Below are 21,209 nucleotides of genomic sequence, written 5' to 3'. Positions count from 1 at the left end.
GTGTACATTTGGGGGAAAATATTAATTCCCATAAATAACACAGAACAGTACACAAAGAAGTGTGTCATAAATGCAGGTCAGGTAAGCCAGGACTAGACTTTAGTTAAGATGTTTAAAGGGATAGTTCACCTTAAAATGAAAATTCTGTCATCATTTACTCATTCTCATGTTGTTCTAAACCTGTTTGAATTTCTTTTATCTGATGAACACAAAAGAAGATATTTTGAGAAATTATGGTAAACACACGGCAGATAGTGACCATTGACTTCCATAGTAGGAAAAAATATTTTGTAAGTATTGTGATAAATGGACTGCATTTATATAGCGCTTTTAACAGACCTATGGCCATCCAAAGCGCTTTACAATTGTGCCTCACATTCACCCATTCACATACCGACGGCGGTGTCAGCCATGCAAGGTGCCATCCAGCTCGTCTGGGGCAGTTGGGGTTAGGTGTCTTGCTCAAGGACACCTCAACACTTCGTCAGGTGGAGCTGGGGATTGAACACCAACCTTCCGATTTGAAAACAACCTACATGAGCCACTGATGCCCCAACCACACTGAATGATCAAGAAGATATTTTGATAAATGACGGTAAGCACACAGTTGACAATACCTATTAAATTCCATCATATTTTTTATTCCAACTATGGAAGTCTAATCTTAAGCCTTGTCTGTGAAGCTGAGGGATAATTGTGCAGCAGAATATCCTGTGGTGGTTGCTGATATTTTAAGCTTTTTAAATTACTTGGTTCAATTTTATTTATGTACAGAAAAATGCAATGGACAACATAAGCAGAAGAGTACAGCGGCTAAGATGAAACCGTACTAGCGAGCGTAGTAATAATGTAACATATAAAAGAGGGTGCTAAGTTAAGCCAATGACTACTCCTGGCTTTTTAGTCAGGAGAAAAAAGACCTAGGAGTAAAAAAAATATTGAGAGAGAGACAGACAGCTGATTTTGTAGAGAATATATTATATAATAGGAACATAAAAATGAAAGCATATAGACCCCTTCAAGGTTTGTAAACATTGAATGACGATCGTGTTCGCGCGCAGCATGGTGTCAAACTGTTCATACCATTTAGGCTTAATAATTTAATCTAACAGGGCTGAAAAATGATGACTTACCTCAAATGAAATGAGCACTACAAACACAAGCCTCTTTGATATTTGCATTGTCCCAGTCTGCACGTTAATTGCTTGCAGACGCAGATGTTGTATTTTTTTGCTTTTGAGATTCTGCATGAATCGCGAAAACTTAACGGAAGACCAGGTGCAATTTTCACAGCCCACGACGTAAGTAGGCATTTTTGACGATACCGAATAATACGCAACTCAATCTGCTGTAATGACTTTTCTGATCCCGACATGCGCAGTGGGAACCGCCTGTGACGTGAACCGTGAAGGGGTCTATACTTTTGGATTATTTTTGCAAGCCTCATAAAATCTCACTCACGTTGATAGAAATCTATGTAAATATTTAACCATAGCAACATTTCTAATTTATTGATGTCCACTATATCTGTAAGAAAGGACTGATCGTTTACTGTCCTAAAAACAATGAGTAGTGCCCTCGTGTGTTAGTTAACCTAAGCTCAAAACTTCCTCTGCTTGTGTTGTACTGCCATCTTCTGGATAAATAACGCATTACAGTTTTATATCAACATCTGCACATGCTTTTATGTTACGTTAAATATATTAATTAACAAATGTAGGTTTTAATTTACGTATTTAAACAAAACATCCCTCTGTTTAATAAAAGTCTTATTTATTCTATGAAGTAGAACATTCGGTTTAATTGTAAACACTGTAAATCATCAGACAAGATGAATAAAATGTATTTAATATAATGGACTTAAAAAAATGTTAGACAATGATAAAGTTAATTTTTTTAATTTATTATCATTAGTGAAGAGGATATCTTTATATATGAATTAGTGTCAATCATCAGTGCCTGTATCTTCTGGGTGCAGGTGGCAGACTTTGATGTAAGATCAGTTTCTTCCAAGTACGATTTTATCTTGGACCTGACTGGTAATACAGTAGACTATACAACTGACTAATATTCAAGTCTATCAGAGATGCGTGCCCTCACATGTCGGAGGAGTCCTGATCTTAGACATATTTTTGCATTTATATATTACAGATATAAGTAACAAATGTACTACATACTACATTTTATGTCTCTGTGTTGGAGGAGATTACATTAAGATAAAACTCTTACTCTCTTAACTGTTTTAAAACTCTCCACATACACATAACACATCTCTTTAGCTTTGCTTACATTGATCTGAATAAACTCTCCTCCATCCAGACTGTGAAGAAATGAGCAAAGTTTAAATAAATGTCCAGAGTACTGAATATCTTCACACAATCCACCAATGCTGTGTCCTCTTCTTATTTCATAAATACAAGTTATTTTTTACCTTTAATACTTAAGTACAATAAATGTAGATCTTTTTTTGTACTCAAGTAAATGTAATTAAGTATTAATGATCTGCCATAAATAAAAATAAAACACAAAATACACTTTTACTAGATGGCTGAATTAAGTTAAATAATTTATTTTTCTTAAAAGCATTTTTCTTTGCAATTATTTTATAAAAATTGTAAAATGTTTGGACAGATATCTTTTGCTTTTACAACGTGTTCACCAGTAGATGGCACCATATTTAGTTGTTTCGAGCGCAGAGGAGTGTTGACTGTTGTTGTTTCAGTCATGACCGCATGGTGGCAGTAGAGAATCAATCAATCTCACACTGTGATTAATGCTGCTTATGTTATTTTACCAATCGTATTAGTTATTCATTGCATCTGCTGCTATAGAATGAAAACAAAAATTCTGCAATGCAACAAAGAAATTACACAAGCTGACAGCACAAATTATATTTATGCATCACTGAGAATGCTGACAGTGTGGACCTTTGTACATTAGGAGCATTGTTGTTATCTAATTGTTGTAATATAAAATCACATTTTTATACAAAATTGTTTTATTTTTATACTGTACATCAAACAAGACATCAAACAAGATTTCTGTACCTGATTTGATTATGAATTGTAAGATGACTCATGAGATGGAGGCAATAATTGATCTGTCAAACTGAATATTGTCAAACAGGTAAGACATTTTATAATAACAAAGTTGTATTTCACTCTCCCTTTGTAGGAAACTGTTAGTAATTGCACAGCTAGGAGCAGATTATCACTTGCAAAGGGCTCATGTTTTTAAAGTTTCAAAATTCATTGCTTATTCATAGATGTTTCTCAGTAAAGGTTAAGAGTAAACATCTTCAATACACTAAATAAAAGTGCAGTGAAATCAGTGGGAGCATAAAACGTCAAAATGTGAGCCACAGTGAAGATTCTTTACAGTCACATTTACTGATGCATTGATTGACAGGATGTTGCTGCCATCTAGTGGATAAATAAAGTATCACAATATTAAGTAGACAAAAATGCTGCTGCTAATATATTGATTGATATATTATGTGGATATATTTAATAATTTACTAATAAATGTAATGTAGAATTTTTTTAGTTTTCCAAAACATTTTATTTTTAAGTTATGCAGCAGATATTGTAATTTTGTTATATACATTGTTATCAATAACTAATAATTTATGTTCTGTTTCATTTTTGATTGATTGAACATAATAGAAATGTCAATTTAATACTTTAATTATAGATGTTCAATATATTTCATTTCACATTGATGAAATGGATATATTTGTGAGTGTATGTGTGTGTTTATATTAAAGTGTATGAGTGTGTTTGAAGTGATCATATAGTTTCCTGTACATCTGCACACAACAGGATTTGATGCTGAATAGATACTGAAGTGTTTCATTTATTTGATGTAAATTTATCTTCACTCTTGCAGGTGTTTGTCTCCTCTGAACATGGAGGGAGGAGCGTCGTTCATCAGCGCTGACGTTCTGCTGATATATATGGAGAAAATCAAAAATATCTCTTCTGATTTGTCACTCAAGTTGTTTGATGATTTCCTTTCTTATTTCTAATAAGGTAACAGAGAGCGTGATTGGTCTCTCTCTCTCTCTCTCTTTACATTGACTTCTCATTATTCTCTATCAGTCTGTGTGTACAGTAGAGGATTATGGAGATCTGTCTCACACTCATTTTACTCTCCTCTGTAGTAATCAACATTACTGCTGGTAAGTAATAATATTGATTAAAATTCAAATATTTTATACGAATTATTAATGAGCATCAATATAGTTAATATCGTTTTTGCTTTTTTCATCTATCAGATTTTAATGTGAGGTTGGTGAATGGTGGCAGTCCTTGTGCTGGTAGAGTTGAGGTTCTTAAAGGTCGTCAGTGAGGAACAGTGTGTGGTCGTTGGGATTGGGATCTGAACGATGCTGCAGTGGTGTGTAGAGAGTTGGGCTGTGGAAAGGGTGTAGGTGCACACTATGGTCAGTTTGGAGAAGGATCAGGACCAATCACAATGGCTTATGTGGAGTGTAGTGGATCAGAGTCCTCACTGAAGAACTGTAGATCATATGACTCGTATGTTCAGCGCTGTTCTCATTCTTATGATGCTGGTGTGATCTGCTCAGGTGAGCTTCTCTAAATATTTTCCTGTGAATTCATGATTAATAACAACATCATTCTGTCACAGGATATACTAATGAAAAAGGTTTGAATAGCTGTGAGAATTATGTTCTAGTGTAGATTTTTGATCATGGATTCAAAGTACAAAGTCCATTTTAAGTCTAAACAATGAATTTGCTGTTAAAATATTATCCAATATCATGAGTGACATCTATGTAATATATATAATGCATAAACTAATATAAAATGTTTTATTTTTATCTATAATTTAAAAAGCATGTCATGAAGTTCCCAGACTTTTGTTTGGGTTTCACAGATGTTCTAGGAGAGTCCAGGTTATTTCTGTGATTTCATTGTGATCTCATTTTCTGTGCTGTTCATTCTGTCTGTATAAACAGGTGATAAACACTACAGCAGTGCAAGTCTTGTTGCTGTTTCTCATTTGTGCTCTGGAAGAGTCGAAATGTATTTTGGAGGAAGATGGGGTACAGTGTGTGGTGCTGTGTTTGATGATCAGGATGCAGAGGTTGTGTGTAGAGAGCTGAACTGTGGGGTTCCTGTACAGCTGCTGGGTGCAGATACTTTTGGTAAAGGAGAGGAGCAGGTGTGGACACAAGAGATTCAATGTAGAGGAGATGAATCACATATTCAATCATGTTCATCAACTATAACTAAAGAAACCTGCTCTCATGACAATAATGTGGGACTCATATGTTCTGGTAAATATCAGTGCTGAACCCTTTTTTAAAGAAGCATTTGAATCTAGTATTTGTTTAAGCAAATCCATCTTGAGAGAAAATTGGTTTAAACTGTTTCAATAAGCTTTGAGATCTTTAACTAGTTAATGTGGTGTTCAAAACATACATCTTTATTAAATTTCTATTCTCTTGTCTATGTGTTTTTAATAATCTTTGAAATCTTTGTCCAGGTTACACAGCAGTAAGACTGATGAACGGCTCTGATATCTGCTCTGGTCGAGTTGAGCGTCAGTATTTCAGTAAATTGGGCTCAGTGTGTGATGAGTGCATGAATATGAGAGCTGCCAATGTTCTCTGTAGAGAGCTGAATTGTGGGATTGCTGTGTCTGTTGTGGGAGTGGACTGGTTTGGAGAGGGATCTGGTGAAATCTGGGCTGATGTGTTTGATTGTCAGGGGAATGAAACAAAACTCTCAGAATGTTCAATCTCTTCATGGAGTCGAGCTGAATCCTCTCATAAACAAGATGTTGGAGTCATTTGTTCTAGTGAGTGAACTTCAATCTGTCATTAACATGAAGTTACTGTAGTGTGATCGTAATCAATCTGAAAATGTCAAATCCTTTCTCCAGATTCCTCTCTGTCTCTTCATGATGGTCGAGTGAGGTTGTCTGGAGAGAGAGAGTGTGAGGGTGAGGTGGAAGTTTACATTCATCAGGTTTGGAGGAGAGTTCTGCTGGACTCCTGGAGTCTCACTGAATCCTCTGTGGTCTGCAGACAGCTGGGCTGTGGCTCTGTGCTGAACTTCACTAACTCCTCTTCATCCAGTGATGAACACAGTTATGAGTGTGTGATGGGCTTCCAGTGTTCTGGGACTGAAGATCATCTGAGGAACTGCAGCTCTCCACAAACTCTCAACTGCAGCTCCAGACAACAACTGTCAATCACCTGCCTTGGTCAGAATTATAATATCTATCCATATGATTAATTAAAATGGGTTCACATAGTCTGTAGTTAACTCTTTGTCTGAACTTAGGTCAGAACTCCGTCAGGTTGGTGGGTTCTGGTGGAGATTGTGCAGGAAGGCTGGAGGTTTTTCACAAAGGCTCATGGGGTACAGTGTGTGATGACTTCTGGGATATTAAAGATGCTCATGTGGTGTGCAGACAGCTGCAGTGTGGAGTGTCTCTCAGTAATCAGCCAGTACCAGCCTGGTTTGGTCCTGGTTCTGGACCCATATGGCTGGATGATGTGAACTGTGAGGGGAATGAGACGTCACTGTGGAGCTGCTCTTCACGGGTCTGGGGACATCATGACTGTAAACACAAGGAGGATGTAGGAGTCGTGTGCTCAAGTAAGGAGTTGAAATGTAGAAAATGTTTTGTCTCTCAGTTAATTGTATATGTGAATGATGTGCAGCTGCATCTAATTAATGAAGAAAAATTTGTTTTGAGTTATTTGCTTTCTTATGGCAGCTTAAATTCATCTTAAACTCATTCTTAATCCAACTTTTCAATCTAGAGTTTAAAAAGCTCAAGTTAACTGAAGGCTGTGAAGGGAATGTGGAGGTTTTCTACAATGGATCTTGGGGTAATATTTGCTGGAATCAAATGGAAAGTGAAACAGCGAGTCTGATCTGTCAAGAGCTGAACTGTGGAAGATCTGCCAGTCTGTCTGATTCAACATCAAGAGTGCCATCAGCTCATAACTGGTTGGATAATGTTAAATGTCGACCACACGACTCAAATCTGTGGCAGTGCCCGACTTCACCCTGGGGACAGAATCACTGTGGTCAAACTGAGGTGGCTCATATCACCTGTTCTGGTAAGATCAAATTTTAAAATATGTCTTGTTTTTAATTTTCTGTTCATTTTCCTGTGTAATATATTGAAAATGTTTTAAATCTAATGGGTTTCCGGGAAAGGGCTCAAGCCTAGTCCAAGACTAAAATGCTTGTTTGAGATGTCCTAACATCAGCTTGCAGTGTCACATCTTAAAATACATCAGTGTCATTGTTTTGTCTCAAGATGCATAACAGTATTCTTTGTAAGGTATGTTTTTAAAAACAAACTAAGTTTCCTAAAATAACCAAGGCCTAGTCCTGGATTAATATAAACCCTCTCTGGGAAACTGCCCCTGAAAGGTTTGTGAGGTAAAATTATATAGCAGAGATTTAATGAATTCCTGTTCTGTTCATTGGTAAAGAAAATGTTGTTTTATGATCTCAGATGAGATAAATGAGTCACATCGAAGTCGTCTGTCATGTTCTACCTCAGCATCTCATCACCAGAAACAATGTTCAAGTACGTTTACACTGTATGATATCGAACAGGTTAAAATTATAATTACTACTTAATTCATTATAAATGATAAATATCTCTTTCAATTTCACATTTAAATCTCAGTCTGTGTTTGAGTGTGTTGTTGTAAATGTTGTTTGATGTGTGTGATGTAGATCATCTTCCTCTCAGACTGAGTGGAGGGAAGGGTTTGTGTTCGGGGAGACTGGAGGTTTATCATAACTCTGTGTGGGGTTCAGTCTGTGATGATCTGTGGGACATCAGAGATGCTCAGGTGGTCTGCAGGCAGCTGGGTTGTGGAGCAGCATTGAGTGTTGATGGGAATGAAGCGTTTGGTGCTGGTGAAGGTGTTGTGTGGATGAACAGAGTCGAGTGCAGAGGGACTGAGATTCACCTGTGGGACTGTCCTCATGTCCTGAAAAATCACACTGACTGCTCACACAAAGAACAAGTTAGACTCATCTGTGCAGGTGAGAGAGAAACACTGAGAGATCAATTCATTATCATTTCAGCAGTTTCCTTAATATATGTGTTTTATTTTACAGACTCATCAGTGTCTACAACTCCTGCAACAACAACAACAACATCAGCTTCTCCTTCAGTTTCTCAGACAAACAGGAGATCAGTGACTCCTCCACAAACTCCTCCTCTCTTCAATCCTCCAGTGGTTGTGATTGTACTGGGAGTTTTGCTCTTACTGCTCTTAGTGCCGCTGCTGATACTGATTCAACACAACAGAGAGATGAGGAGAGGTACAGAGATCCACACATCACATACAAGTACACATCTGACATATTGAACTACATCAACATCAATCTTACTACACTCTTGTTCAGTGTATCATCAGTCATGTGTTGTGTTTGTGTGTCTACACTCATAGCTCTCTCTAAGAGGAGACACAGGACTCAGACTGAAGCAGTTTATGAAGAGATTGATCACAGACACACAAACACACACAAACACGTCACTCAGAGAGGTGAGACTTCTGTCTTATTCAATCAAATCAGATGTAGAAATATTAAAGTCAGTCTGATGTTTGTGAGTTGAGCTGATGTTCGTCTATTATTAGTCCTGTTAAACCTCCGGCTTCAAACCACACAATTCCTCCTGCAGGTGTGTGTGTGTGTGTGTGTGTGTGATTATTTTTGGAGGTTAATGGGGAGGGGGGTTCATATGCTTGTAAGTTTATATGCAGGTGTGTGTGCGCTTCTTCCTGTCTGTTTGTCTTGAATCCGGTGAGAGATGAGTTCATGTCAGGATACAGGTGTGTGTTTGCAGAATGAAGTTAACTTATATTTTTAATGTCTAAATAATGTTTTAATATAAATCTAAATAAAATAGGTTGATGTGATATTTTTGTGCTCTGTGATGTAAATGTAGGTTGAGGTTGTTTGTAATGATCAACATGTTTCTGAATCTTCTGCTTCACTTTAACAGGGAGTCTCATCTCTGAAGAACAGCATTCTGGATATGAAGATGCTGATGAGCTTCTCTCAGGTTAGAAGACTGAACGTTAATATTTAGGTTTTGACTCAATTTAAGACAAATTATTTGATAATCTTTTACAAAATTGGCAAATATACACATTCACTTTACAATACTAAAGTTTCTGAGTCTCTTATCTTTATAGAAAAAGACTACAACATTGAATATTATGATGATGTCTCCAATGGCAGTGACCTGAAAGGTTTGTGACTTTATTGACTGATCAGACTTCATGGTGTCATAATGTACAAACAGATATTTTGTATTTTGTTTTCAAACATGTTTTGTGTTGATGTAGAAGAGATGGTGAATAAAGTCCCAGCAGAATACTATGATGATGTCATCACTGATGGACTAAAAGCAGACAGTGAGACAGGTGCACTTCTGTTATTCTGTATTAAGATGAAATATAAGATCTGTACATGAAGAGAAAATATACTTTATATCTCTATGGGTGTGATGACGTGTGTCTCATGTTATATTTGTAAAAGACACACTTGAGAAGTATGATGATGTCATCACCACAGGACAAAACTCTGATCTTCAAAAAGGTGATTTTACTTCATTTCTAAGCTGTTTTTGTAACGTAACATCTATTTAAAGTGACGCTCAGTACAGATATAATGTAGGTTTACTGATTCTTTGTCATTCTGATGGGATTTGTTGTTTATCTCTTATGTATGTGAACACAACAGAGAGTTATGATGATGTCATCATCAATGGACAGAACTTTCAAGGTGTAATAGGTGAGTAACACAGAAGTGTATATTTATCAAGCAGTACATCTAAGTTTCTTATGTATGTCTATTATAGCATTAATTCAGTCATTGTGACTTTATCAGCTGTTATTAGTTAGTGTCAGAAAGAGAAATGTGTCTATGACATGAGACATGATGTATTACAAATCACAATATGAGTTGTTTGTCATGTGACTTCATCAGAGAGAGTTCAGGAGGAGTATGATGATGTGAAGAATGACAGTGAAGATGTGACAAACCTGTTAGGTAGATTATTAACCTCTAGATCTCATTTAAAGATGTATATTATAATATATTTTATCTTTATATATTATCTATTTAAATAGTTCAGTTTAAATTATTCATACAATTAATAAAAGAATATGAATGTGCTTTTGTTTTACAGATTATGATGATGTGGGGGAGGAACCAAACAAAGTGGGAGGGACTGTGTGACTTAATAACCACACCCACTGTCTCATGTCATGAAATCATATTAAGGCTTAAAATCATATAAGTGATCAAATTTTGCTACTAAAACTACAGTGTCTAATGTTTTATTGATATTTCAAATAGGTTTTTATTGAATATCACAAGCTTTGCTTTTATAGAGAAGTTACAAATGTACTTTATTTTTATGTCTGGTTGGTCAAGAGTATAAATGAAATATCAGAGAGCATCATACTGTACACAAATGTGGTTTTATTTTAATGGCCGTCTAAACAGCACAGTTTCTTGTGTGAAGGTGCATTTCAACATCACAATGTTTTAAACAATTTAAAGCTGAGGGTTTTGAGTCTTACTGCTATTGAATGATTTGTGTTGAGTTTGGATCTTCTGCAGTAACAGATTCATCTGTAGATTGAGCTCGAGTTCACTCTTCTTGGAGTTTTGTCTTGAATTCCTGCAGGTAAAATAAATCAAACATCAGTGATTTGTGTCTGATATTAAAGATTCATCATAAAATTAAAGGATTGAGGAAACTACAGAAAACAAATAACACAACTTCATCTTAATAACATGTGTATTTCTGTGCAGTTGTGTGATGAATCTGTCTGTGTGTTGTTATAATGTAATATCTTTGTTATATCACACATCTACTGGATGTTATCATGGTCAGTTTCTTCTCTCCTCACCTCTCTTTATCCTCTCAGCTCCTCCTTTATCTTCTCATTATCTTCTATGTGTTCATTCAATAAAGCTACACAACAATAAAACACAATTTTAAAATAATACAAATGAAAAACAGATGATAATAAACAGTCATAATTTTGTGAGGTTTATCTTTCAGATTGTGTTGTGATTTCTGCTTCATGACATGAATGAGTTTGGTCAGCAGAGATGTCAGGTGTTGTGTTTGAGTTTCTTCTCTTCATTCACTGCTCTCTCTTTCCATCTCTTCTTCTTTCTCTCTTCTTCTTCTTCTTCATCTAATCATTTATTTTCAGCCAGGTAAAGATGTTTCAGATGCTCGTGACTTTTCTTCTCTAACTGAACTGTTGACTGTTACAAATCCATCTTTTCTTGTAAAGTAGTTTGTCATATTCATGTTTTATCTCTTCGTCTTGTAAAGCAAATCTCCTGAGGAAATATGAGACAGATATTAGAGAAGATTTAAGCAGAACTGATTCAAATACACTCGTTTCTGTTAACAACATTGTACAACACAGATGTTTCGTTTATCAGCTGTTTTTTATATATTAAGTTTAACAAACCAAAGAAACTGCAAGGCACTCTCTTAAAAAAGTAAAAAAAAAACTTTATTGATATGAATTGGTCATAATAAACTTAATTAAAAACTTCGGACATGGTAAATCCAACGCGTTTCGACAAACAAGCCTTCGTCAGGGAGTAAACACATATCAAAAAACAGGAAGAGATTGTTTTTAATGTGTTTACTCCCTGACGAAGGCTTGGAGCCAAAGTGCTTCACATAAAGGAGAAAATAAATACAACGTACAGAAAACTAATTATAATAAAATGTATAATGCATTGGTCTAAACATTTGAGAGGCCTATCACATATCATATCATTAAACATGTCTATATTGTATTAATTATTATTTTTTTACAAATTGTGTTAAATTTAGTTAATTTTTACACTGAATTATAAAGTCAAATAAAATGTCAGAGAGTTACCGGTAATATCATGGCATTTACAGATCAGTGTTAGTGGAAGTCTAGTTTAGCAACAACTAATGCTTAGCCTGGGAGTTAGCCTGCCCCGGACCAGGTTAGTTTCCAAGTATAAGTTGCCATAGTACCCAAGTTCCAACTTTTTCAAGTTTGCTTAATGGAACTGAATCGACTGACAATAAGTCTGGCTTATTTCGTAATCTTGTTTTATGGAACAGCTCTCTGATATTAATGTTTTTAGTATTTGAAGCACAAAAACAATCAATCGTCTACCCACCCTCTTTATCTATTATCAGAAACATCTTTGAACATTATATGATGAACCCTCATATGCAGCATCACTTTAAACATGTTTACTTTTATCAGACGTTAATTTTAATCACATTTTTAAAGAATTAGGTAAGATTTACCTCAGTTGTGCTCCCAAAACAACAACAGAGCCGTTTGACGAGTAAAGGACCACCAATGATGACGTAAGAATGACTTCAGGCATTAATAATCTAAATTAAACATCGATTTAACTCCTCTCGTCTTAAATTCACAATTTATGTCAATAATCAATGAATTCACTTCACAAACACAAAGTTTTCCTATATTCTGTTTTAATAAACAGTTAAACACACAGTGGTGTTTGACACGCGCGTGATGTTTGGAGCGCGTTCATGTGTGAGATCAGAGGAGTGTTGAGTGTTGTTGTTTCAGTCATGACCGCATGGTGGCAGTAGAAGATAAATCAATCTCACACTGATTTATGTTATGTCGTAGATGTTATTTTTAACCAGTCGTATAGCCCAGGGCTCACCTTCATGACTTGTGTATGGATATTTATCAGTGATTGTTTAGAGCAAAAATCTTCATTACACTTCAAAAATCAAAGTGCAGTGAAATCAGACATCAAAACATCAAAACATGAGCCACAGTGAAGATTCATCAACATTTACTGACGCTTTGATTGACAGATCTGTGACTGACATCTAGTGGATAAATAAAGCATTACAATATTAAATGACCTGAGATGCTGCTGTAAGAATGTTATATTCTGTAGATATATTGATTAATTTACTGATTAATTTAATGTAGACATGTTTTATATGCTGCAACATATTTTATTTTTATTCAGGTTTTACAACAGATAATGTGATTTTAATTTATTTTTATTTTATTGGACGTTTTGTCTTTTTTGTTTAAATAAACTGAGTAGAAATATTATAATTTAAATGTTCAATGTATTTCACATATTTATACAGGGATATATTCAGAGGTGTGAAGTAGTAAAGTATTTTTACTCACTACTCAACTATCTGTACTTTATCAGTTTTACTCTCTTTAACGTTTACTTTACCACATTCTGATGTTTAATATAGTACTTTTCACTACAATACATTTCATAAATAAGATATTTTTAATCTTTATTACTTAAGTACAATAAATGTAGTACTCTCTTATATATATACTCAAGTAAATGTAATTAAGTATCTGTTTATTATGAAAACTAGTGTAAGTGAAAGAAAAACACTCTGATGAAGAACAATTAAAAAAATTGTATTTGAGTAAAGTAATTTTATTTGAGTACTTTACACCTCTGGATATCTCTGTGTTTATATTAAAGTGTATGAGTGTGTTTGAAGTGATCATAAAGTTTCCTGTACATCTGCACACAACAGGATTTGATGCTGAATATATACTGAAGTGTTTCATTTATTTGATGTAAATTTATCTTCACTCTTGCAGGTGTTTGTCTCCTCTGAACATGGAGGGAGGAGCGTCGTTCATCAGCGCTGACGTTCTGCTGATATATATGGAGAAAATCAAAAATATCTCTTCTGATTTGTCACTCAAGTTGTTTGATGATTTCCTTTCTTATTTCTAATAAGGTAACAGAGAGCGTGATTGGTCTCTCTCTCTCTCTCTCTCTCTCTCTCTCTCTCTCTCTCTCTCTCTCTCTCTCTCTCTTTACATTGACTTCTCATTATTCTCTATCAGTCTGTGTGTACAGTAGAGGATTATGGAGATCTGTCTTACACTCATTTTACTCTCCTCTGTAGTAATGAACATTATTGCTGGTAAGTACACAACTGGGGTCAAAACAAATATTACATATTGATAATGAAATATTTTATGCTTTTTATGAACCATTTATCTCAAAGATTAATGCTTTATCTGTGTTTCATATGTTTTAGATTTGAGTGTGAGGTTGGTAAGTGATAAAAGTCCTTGTGCTGGTAGAGTTGAGGTTCTTCATGATGGTCAATGGGGAACAGTGTGTGATGATAACTGGGATCTGAGACATGCTGCAGTGGTGTGTAGAGAGGTGAACTGTGGAGAGGCTGTACAGGCTATGCTTGTTGCTTACTTTGGAGAAGGATCAGGACAGATCTGGCTGGATGATATGGACTGTATGGGATCAGAGTCCACACTGGAGGACTGTAGATCAAGTGGATGGGGTGTTAATAACTGTGAACATAGAGAAGATGCTGGAGTCATTTGCTCAGGTGAACTTCTCTAAATATAAGCCTGTTATTACTTCAAGTATACATATGTATTTTAATCATACTTTCACATGATATACAAATGCAAATAATTGTAATAGTTATGACCAGTATGTTATTAGTAAGCATCAACTTCTTACATTTTGTGTTAAAAATGCATAATTCATTTTTCAGATCTAATAAATAAATTGGCATTCAAATAATTATTTAATGTTACTGTTTAAATAATGACAACAATGATGACAGTATAAAGTAAGAGACAATTATATGTGTAAGTTTCATGCTTGATCTATTTTTCATATAAAAAGTCACAAAGTTCCAAGATTTGTTAATAAATGTGACTCGTGTTGTGAGAATTAAAGTTCTTCATGAGAGGAACTGTGTATATAATTGTGTGATATTTATTCGTTCTGTATAATCAGATGGCATAAATGATGGATGGTCAAGACTTGTTCGTGGGTCTCACCTGTGCTCTGGAAGGGTGGAGATGTATTTTGGAGGAAGATGGGGCACAGTGTGTGATGCTGTGTTTGATGATCAGGATGCAGAGGTTGTGTGTAGAGAGCTGAACTGTGGGGTTCCTGTACAGCTGCTGGGTGCAGATACTTTTGGTAAAGGAGAGGAGCAGGTGTGGACACAAGAGATTCAATGTAGAGGAAATGAATCTCAAATAAACTTCTGTCCACAAAAATCTTCAAACAAGAACAACTGTTCCCATGATAATGATGTGGGACTGATTTGCTCTGGTTGAGTATAAAAATTTGATTTTCTCTTTTGATCTTTTATATACAAATGATTAAACTGAAATGTGTCTTTTTACTCCTTTAATTTCATACTCTATAAATTAACTGATATTTATCTTTTCAGGTTACACAGCACCAAGACTGATGAACGGCTCTGATATCTGCTCTGGTCGAGTTGAGCGTCAGTATTTCAGTAAATGGGGCTCAGTGTGTGATGAGTGCATGAATATAAGAGCTGCCAATGTCCTCTGTAGAGAGCTGAATTGTGGGATTGCTGTGTCTGTTGTGGGAGTGGACTGGTTTGGAGAGGGATCTGGTGAAATCTGGGCTGATGTGTTTGATTGTCAGGGGAATGAAACAAAACTCTCAGAATGTTCAATCTCTTCATGGAGTCGAGCTGAATCCTCTCATAAACAAGATGTTGGAGTCATTTGTTCTAGTGAGTGAACTTCACTCTGTCATTAACATGAAGTTACTGTAGTGTGATCGTAATCAATCTGAAAATGTCAAATCCTTTCTCCAGATTCCTCTCTGTCTCTTCATGATGGTCGAGTGAGGTTGTCTGGAGAGAGAGAGTGTGAGGGTGAGGTGGAAGTTTACATTCATCAGGTTTGGAGGAGAGTTCTGCTGGACTCCTGGAGTCTCACTGAATCCTCTGTGGTCTGCAGACAGCTGGGCTGTGGCTCTGTGCTGAACTTCACTAACTCCTCTTCATCCAGTGATGAACACAGTTATGAGTGTGTGATGGGCTTCCAGTGCTCTGGGACTGAAGATCATCTGAGGAACTGCAGCTCTCCACAAACTCTCAACTGCAGCGCAACACAACAGCTGTCAATCACTTGCCTTGGTCAGACTTATAATATCTTAATGTATTTGTAAATGTATTGCTTCATGAGCACTAAATGTTCCTCTTTCTGTATCTGATCTCAGGTCAGAAGTCCATCAGGTTGGTGGGTTCTGGTGGAGATTGTGCAGGAAGGCTGGAGGTTTTTCACAAAGGCTCATGGGGTACAGTGTGTGATGACTCCTGGGATATTAAAGATGCTCATGTGGTGTGCAGACAGCTGCAGTGTGGAGTGGCTCTCAGTAATCAGCCAGTACCGGCCTGGTTTGGTCCTGGTTCTGGACCCATATGGCTGGATGATGTGAACTGTGAGGGGAATGAGACGTCACTGTGGAGCTGCTCTTCACGGGTCTGGGGAGATCATGACTGTAAACACAAGGAGGATGTAGGAGTCGTGTGCTCAGGTAAACACAAACCTGCAGTTATGAAGTGATTGTGGTTAAATATATTTAAATGTTTTGATCAGATACATTTATTGTAAAATATTTTATTAGCAAATTTAAAGTATCAGACTGTGATTGATATAAGTTGTCTTTTCAATCTAGAGTTTAAAGAGTTCAGGTTAACTGAAGGCTGTGAAGGGAATGTGGAGGTTTTCTACAATGGATCTTGGGGTAATGTTTGCTACAATCAGATGAACAGAGACACAGCGAGTCTGATCTGTCAAGAGCTGAACTGTGGAAAATCTGCCAGTGAACCCAATTATTCAGATGGATTGAGGTCTCAGAATTGGTTGGATTACTTTAAATGTCGATCAGATGACTCCACTATATGGCAGTGTCCATCTTCAGCTTGGGGACAGGATTCCTATAGTACAGATGAAGTGGCCAACATTATCTGCTCTGGTGAGATGAAATTTAAGTTACTGTCTTGTGAGATTTCTAATTATTTTGTGTGTAATGTATTCAGTAAACTTTAGAGTTTGTGATAGTATATTGCTGAAATGATACAATTTCAAACGTGGAAGTAAGTGATGTGACGTATTTCCCTTTTTTGTTTGAGACGTCCGTTTTAATAGCCGACTGGTCGTGGGAGCACACATAAAACCTGATTTAAACAGTTATGGTAAATATTTACTACAACTACCATGTATGACCCAGTGAGAGGATGAAATTAAGAAGTGGCCTGATATTTAATATGAAAATAAATTCAATCATTTCGTGTTGTTGCTCAAGAGTGACATGTCTTCAATGTGCAACTATAATAGCACAGAAGCATATCAGTATCTTTAAAATGGGAAAGTCAGTCGGGTGTTTGTACAAGGAATAGATTGTTTAGGCGATGGTTTAAAATGTTACAACTGTAACTGTTTTTTTTAAACTGCAATTTAGACAAAAGTATATGCAAACACATTAAGAACTATTATAAACATTAACTAATAAGCAGTTTATGTCGTATATATTATGAACTGTAATTGCATTTTTGTAATAATATATATATATAGTAGCAGAATAAATAAATCAGCTAAATCAGCATATTTTTATCAGCATAATATTAGTTGTTTTTAAACAATTATTGTATTTATTGTTCATTGGCAGTTTCTATTAAAGGTTTTACTGGAAAGATGTGGATATCATGGGTGCACGTGCGCCACATACACATTCAACTGTTGTGCGTGTATTATGGTCAAAATAAATGTTTTGTAGAGATTTACAGTGTTTTTATCAGCTATTATGGCAACCCCTAACTACACAAATTATGCCGGTCTTCCTGGATTTCATAAGAAGCATTAAAATAATGTTGATTATTTTTCTGTAAAACGCACACCTGGCCTGTCAAATGTTTTAAAATAACCACCAGAATGATGTTTGTGGTAACCGTGGTATAAGCATAATAAATGACTCCTGTTCTTCGAATTATTTGAAAATAATGCTTTGCATCATAACTCGCTACCACCTTTGGTGTGCATTATTTTCAAAAAATACTATCATCAATTATTTATTACGTGATTGACATTTTCTCATGTAATAATTTCAGAAACAGAGATAAATGAAGTTCCTCGGAGTGGTCTGTCATGTTTTACAGCATCTCCTCATCAGAGACAATGTTCAAGTATATTTATGTGACAAATAAAACTGTATAAAATTGTACAAATATCTGTGTTCAATCTACATGTACCCACCATTTAAATCTCAGTTTGTGTTTCAGTGTGTTGTTGTAAATGTTGTTTGATGTGTGTGATGTAGATCATCTTCCTCTCAGACTGAGTGGAGGGAAGGGTTTGTGTTCGGGGAGACTGGAGGTTTATCATAACTCTGTGTGGGGTTCAGTCTGTGATGATCTGTGGGACATCAGAGATGCTCAGGTGGTCTGCAGGCAGCTGGGTTGTGGAGCAGCATTGAGTGTTGATGGGAATGAAGCGTTTGGTGCTGGTGAAGGTGTTGTGTGGATGAACAGAGTCGAGTGCAGAGGGACTGAGATTCACCTGTGGGACTGTCCTCATGTCCTGAAAAATCACACTGACTGCTCACACAAAGAACAAGTTAGACTCATCTGTGCAGGTGAGAATGAAACACTGAGAGATCAATTCATTATCATTTCAGCAGTTTCCTTAATATGTGTTTTTATTTTACAGACTTGTCAGTGTCTACAACTCCTGCCACAACAACAACAACAGCTTCTCCTTCAGTTTCTCAGACAAACAGGAGATCAGTGACTCCTCCACAAACTCCTCCTCTCTTCAATCCTCCAGTGGTTGTGATTGTACTGGGAGTTTTGCTCTTACTGCTCTTAGTGCCGCTGCTGATACTGATTCAACACAACAGAGAGATGAGGAGAGGTACAGAGATCCACACATCACATACAAGTACACATCTGACATATTGAACTACATCAACATCAATCTTACTACAGTCTTGTTCAGTGTATCATCAGTCATGTGTTGTGTTTGTGTGTCTACACTCACAGCTCTCTCTAAGAGGAGACACAGGACTCAGACTGAAGCAGTTTATGAAGAGATTGATCACAGACACACAAACACACACAAACACTTCACTCAGAGAGGTGAGACTTCTGTCTTATTCAATCAAATCAGATGTAGAAATATTAAAGTCAGTCTGATGTTTGTGAGTTGAGCTGATGTTCGTCTATTATTAGTCCTGTTAAACCTCCGGCTTCAAACCACACAATTCCTCCACAGAGCTGCAGGTGTGTGTGTGTGTGTGTGGGTGTGATTATTTTTGGAGGTTAATGGGGAGGGGGGTTCATATGCTTGTAAGTTTATATGCAGGTGTGTGTGCGCTTCTTCCTGTCTGTTTGTCTTGAATCCGGTGAGAGATGAGTTCATGTCAGGATACAGGTGTGTGTTTGCAGAATGAAGTTAACTTATATTTTTAATGTCTAAATAATGTTTTAATATAAATCTAGATAAAATAGGTTGATGTGATATTTTTGTGCTCTGTGATGTAAATGTAGGTTGAGGTTGTTTGTAATGATCAACATGTTTCTGAATCTTCTGCTTCACTTTAACAGCGAGTCTCATCTCTGAAGAACAGCATTCTGGATATGAAGATGCTGATGAGCTTCTCTCAGGTTAGAAGACTGAAATCAAGACACATTATTTGATAATCCTTGACAAACTTAACAAATATACACATTACAATTCACAACTAAAGTGTCTGAGTCTCTTTATAGCAAAAGACTACAAGATTGAATATTATGATGATGTCTCCAATGGCAGTGACCTGAAAGGTTTGTGACTTTATTGACTGATCAGACTTCATGTGTCATAATGTACAAACAGATATTTTGTATTTTGTTTTCAAACTGTTTTGTGTTGATGTAGAAGAGATGGTGAATAAAGTCCCAGCAGAATACTATGATGATGTCATCACTGATGGACTAAAAGCAGACAGTGAGACAGGTGCACTTCTGTTATTCTGTATTAAGATGAAATATAAGATCTGTACATGAAGAGAAAATATACTTTATATCTCTATGGGTGTGATGACGTGTGTTTCATGTTATATTTGTAGAAGACACACTTGAGAAGTATGATGATGTCATCACCACAGGACAAAACTCTGATCTTCAAAAAGGTGATTTTACTTCATTTCTAGGCTGTTTTTGTAACGTAACATCTATTTAAAGTGACGCTCAGTACAGATATAATGTAGGTTTACTGACTCTTTGTCATTCTGATGGGATTTGTTGTTTATCTCTTATGTATGTGAACACAACAGAGAGTTATGATGATGTCATCATCAATGGACAGAACTTTCAAGGTGTAATATGTGAGATACACATAAGAGCACATTTATCAAGCAGTACATCTAAGTTTCTTATGTATGTCTATTATAGCATTAATTCAGTCATTGTGACTTTATCAGCTGTTATTAGTTAGTGTCGGAAAGAGAAATGTGTCTATGACATGAGACATGATGTATTACAAATCACAATATGAGTTGTTTGTCATGTGACTTCATCAGAGAGAGTTCAGGAGGAGTATGATGATGTGAAGAATGACAGTGAAGATGTGACAAACCTGTTAGGTAGATTATTAACCTCTAGATCTCATTTAAAGATGTATATTATAATATATATTATCTATTATAGTTCAGTTTAAAATCTTCATACAATAATAAAAGAATATAAATGTGCTTTTGTTTTACACAACAGATTATGATGATGTGGGGGAGGAGCCAAACAAAGTGGGAGGGACTGTGTGACTCAATAACCACACCCACTGTCTCGTGTCATGAAATTATTACAGCTTAAAATCATATAAGTGATCAAATTTTGCTACTAAATCTACAGTGCCTAATGTTTTATTGATATTTTAATAGTTTTTATTGAATATCAAATGCTTTGCTTTTATAGAGAAGTTACAATTCTTTCTTTTTTTTCATGTCTGGTTGGACAAGAGTATAAATAAAATATCAGAGAGCATCATACTGTATATAAATGTGGTTTTATTTAAACGGCCGTCTAAACAGCACAGTTTCTTGTGTGAAGGTGCATTTCAACATCACAATATTTTAAACAATTTAAAGCTGAGGGTTTTGAGTCTTACTGCTATTGAATGATTTGTGTTGAGTTTGGATCTTCTGCAGTAACAGATTCATCTGTAGATTGAGCTCGAGTTCACTCTTCTTGGAGTTTTGTCTTGAATTCCTGCAGGTAAAATAAATCAAACATCAGTGATTTGTGTCTGATATTAAAGATTCATCATAAAATTAAAGGATTGAGGAAACTACAGA

At 35.9% G+C, this 21,209-nt stretch overlaps 1 protein-coding gene and 1 long non-coding RNA gene across 2 annotated transcripts; one reads left to right on the top strand and one right to left on the bottom strand.

Annotated features, from left to right (window-relative positions):
- Positions 1-4,334: 4,334 nt before the first annotated feature.
- On the top strand, positions 4,335-20,330 carry LOC129432127 (scavenger receptor cysteine-rich type 1 protein M130-like). The gene is made up of 32 exons (XM_073869991.1): positions 4,335-4,582; positions 4,982-5,302; positions 5,512-5,826; positions 5,911-6,234; positions 6,315-6,632; positions 6,800-7,102; positions 7,507-7,581; positions 7,713-8,048; positions 8,124-8,330; positions 8,459-8,554; positions 9,016-9,075; positions 9,209-9,265; positions 9,362-9,439; positions 9,555-9,614; positions 9,759-9,809; positions 10,005-10,067; positions 13,981-13,998; positions 14,110-14,427; positions 14,847-15,170; positions 15,292-15,606; positions 15,691-16,014; positions 16,098-16,415; positions 16,557-16,919; positions 18,198-18,512; positions 18,587-18,790; positions 18,919-19,014; positions 19,483-19,542; positions 19,645-19,701; positions 19,796-19,873; positions 19,986-20,048; positions 20,193-20,243; positions 20,311-20,330. Exons 1-32 carry the CDS (start codon positions 4,477-4,479, stop codon positions 20,328-20,330), a joined length of 5,694 nt encoding a protein of 1,897 aa, XP_073726092.1. The 5' UTR covers positions 4,335-4,476.
- Positions 10,486-12,644, bottom strand: LOC141364895 (uncharacterized). The gene is made up of 3 exons (XR_012370312.1): positions 12,346-12,644; positions 10,937-11,381; positions 10,486-10,704 (listed from the first exon to the last, which is right to left on the bottom strand). It is a non-coding gene; the product is annotated as an uncharacterized lncRNA (long non-coding RNA).
- Positions 20,331-21,209: the final 879 nt, after the last annotated feature.

The sequence above is a fragment of the Misgurnus anguillicaudatus genome, chromosome 1 (assembly GCF_027580225.2).
Source record: "Misgurnus anguillicaudatus chromosome 1, ASM2758022v2, whole genome shotgun sequence".
Classification (NCBI taxonomy): Eukaryota; Metazoa; Chordata; class Actinopteri; order Cypriniformes; family Cobitidae; genus Misgurnus; species Misgurnus anguillicaudatus.
This window is presented reverse-complemented; position numbering and strand designations above follow the sequence as displayed.

What these genes read in the sequence shown, in the direction of transcription:
- LOC129432127 (XM_073869991.1), top strand. Translation starts at nt 4,477, where the DNA reads ATGGCTTATGTGGAGTGTAGTGGATCAGAGTCCTCACTGAAGAACTGT. An exon ending in AGTTAGACTCATCTGTGCAG is followed by an intron (nt 8,049 to 8,123) that starts GTGAGAGAGAAA and finishes TTTATTTTACAG; the next exon opens with ACTCATCAGTGTCTACAACT. An exon ending in CAACAGAGAGATGAGGAGAG is followed by an intron (nt 18,791 to 18,918) that starts GTACAGAGATCC and finishes CTACACTCACAG; the next exon opens with CTCTCTCTAAGAGGAGACAC.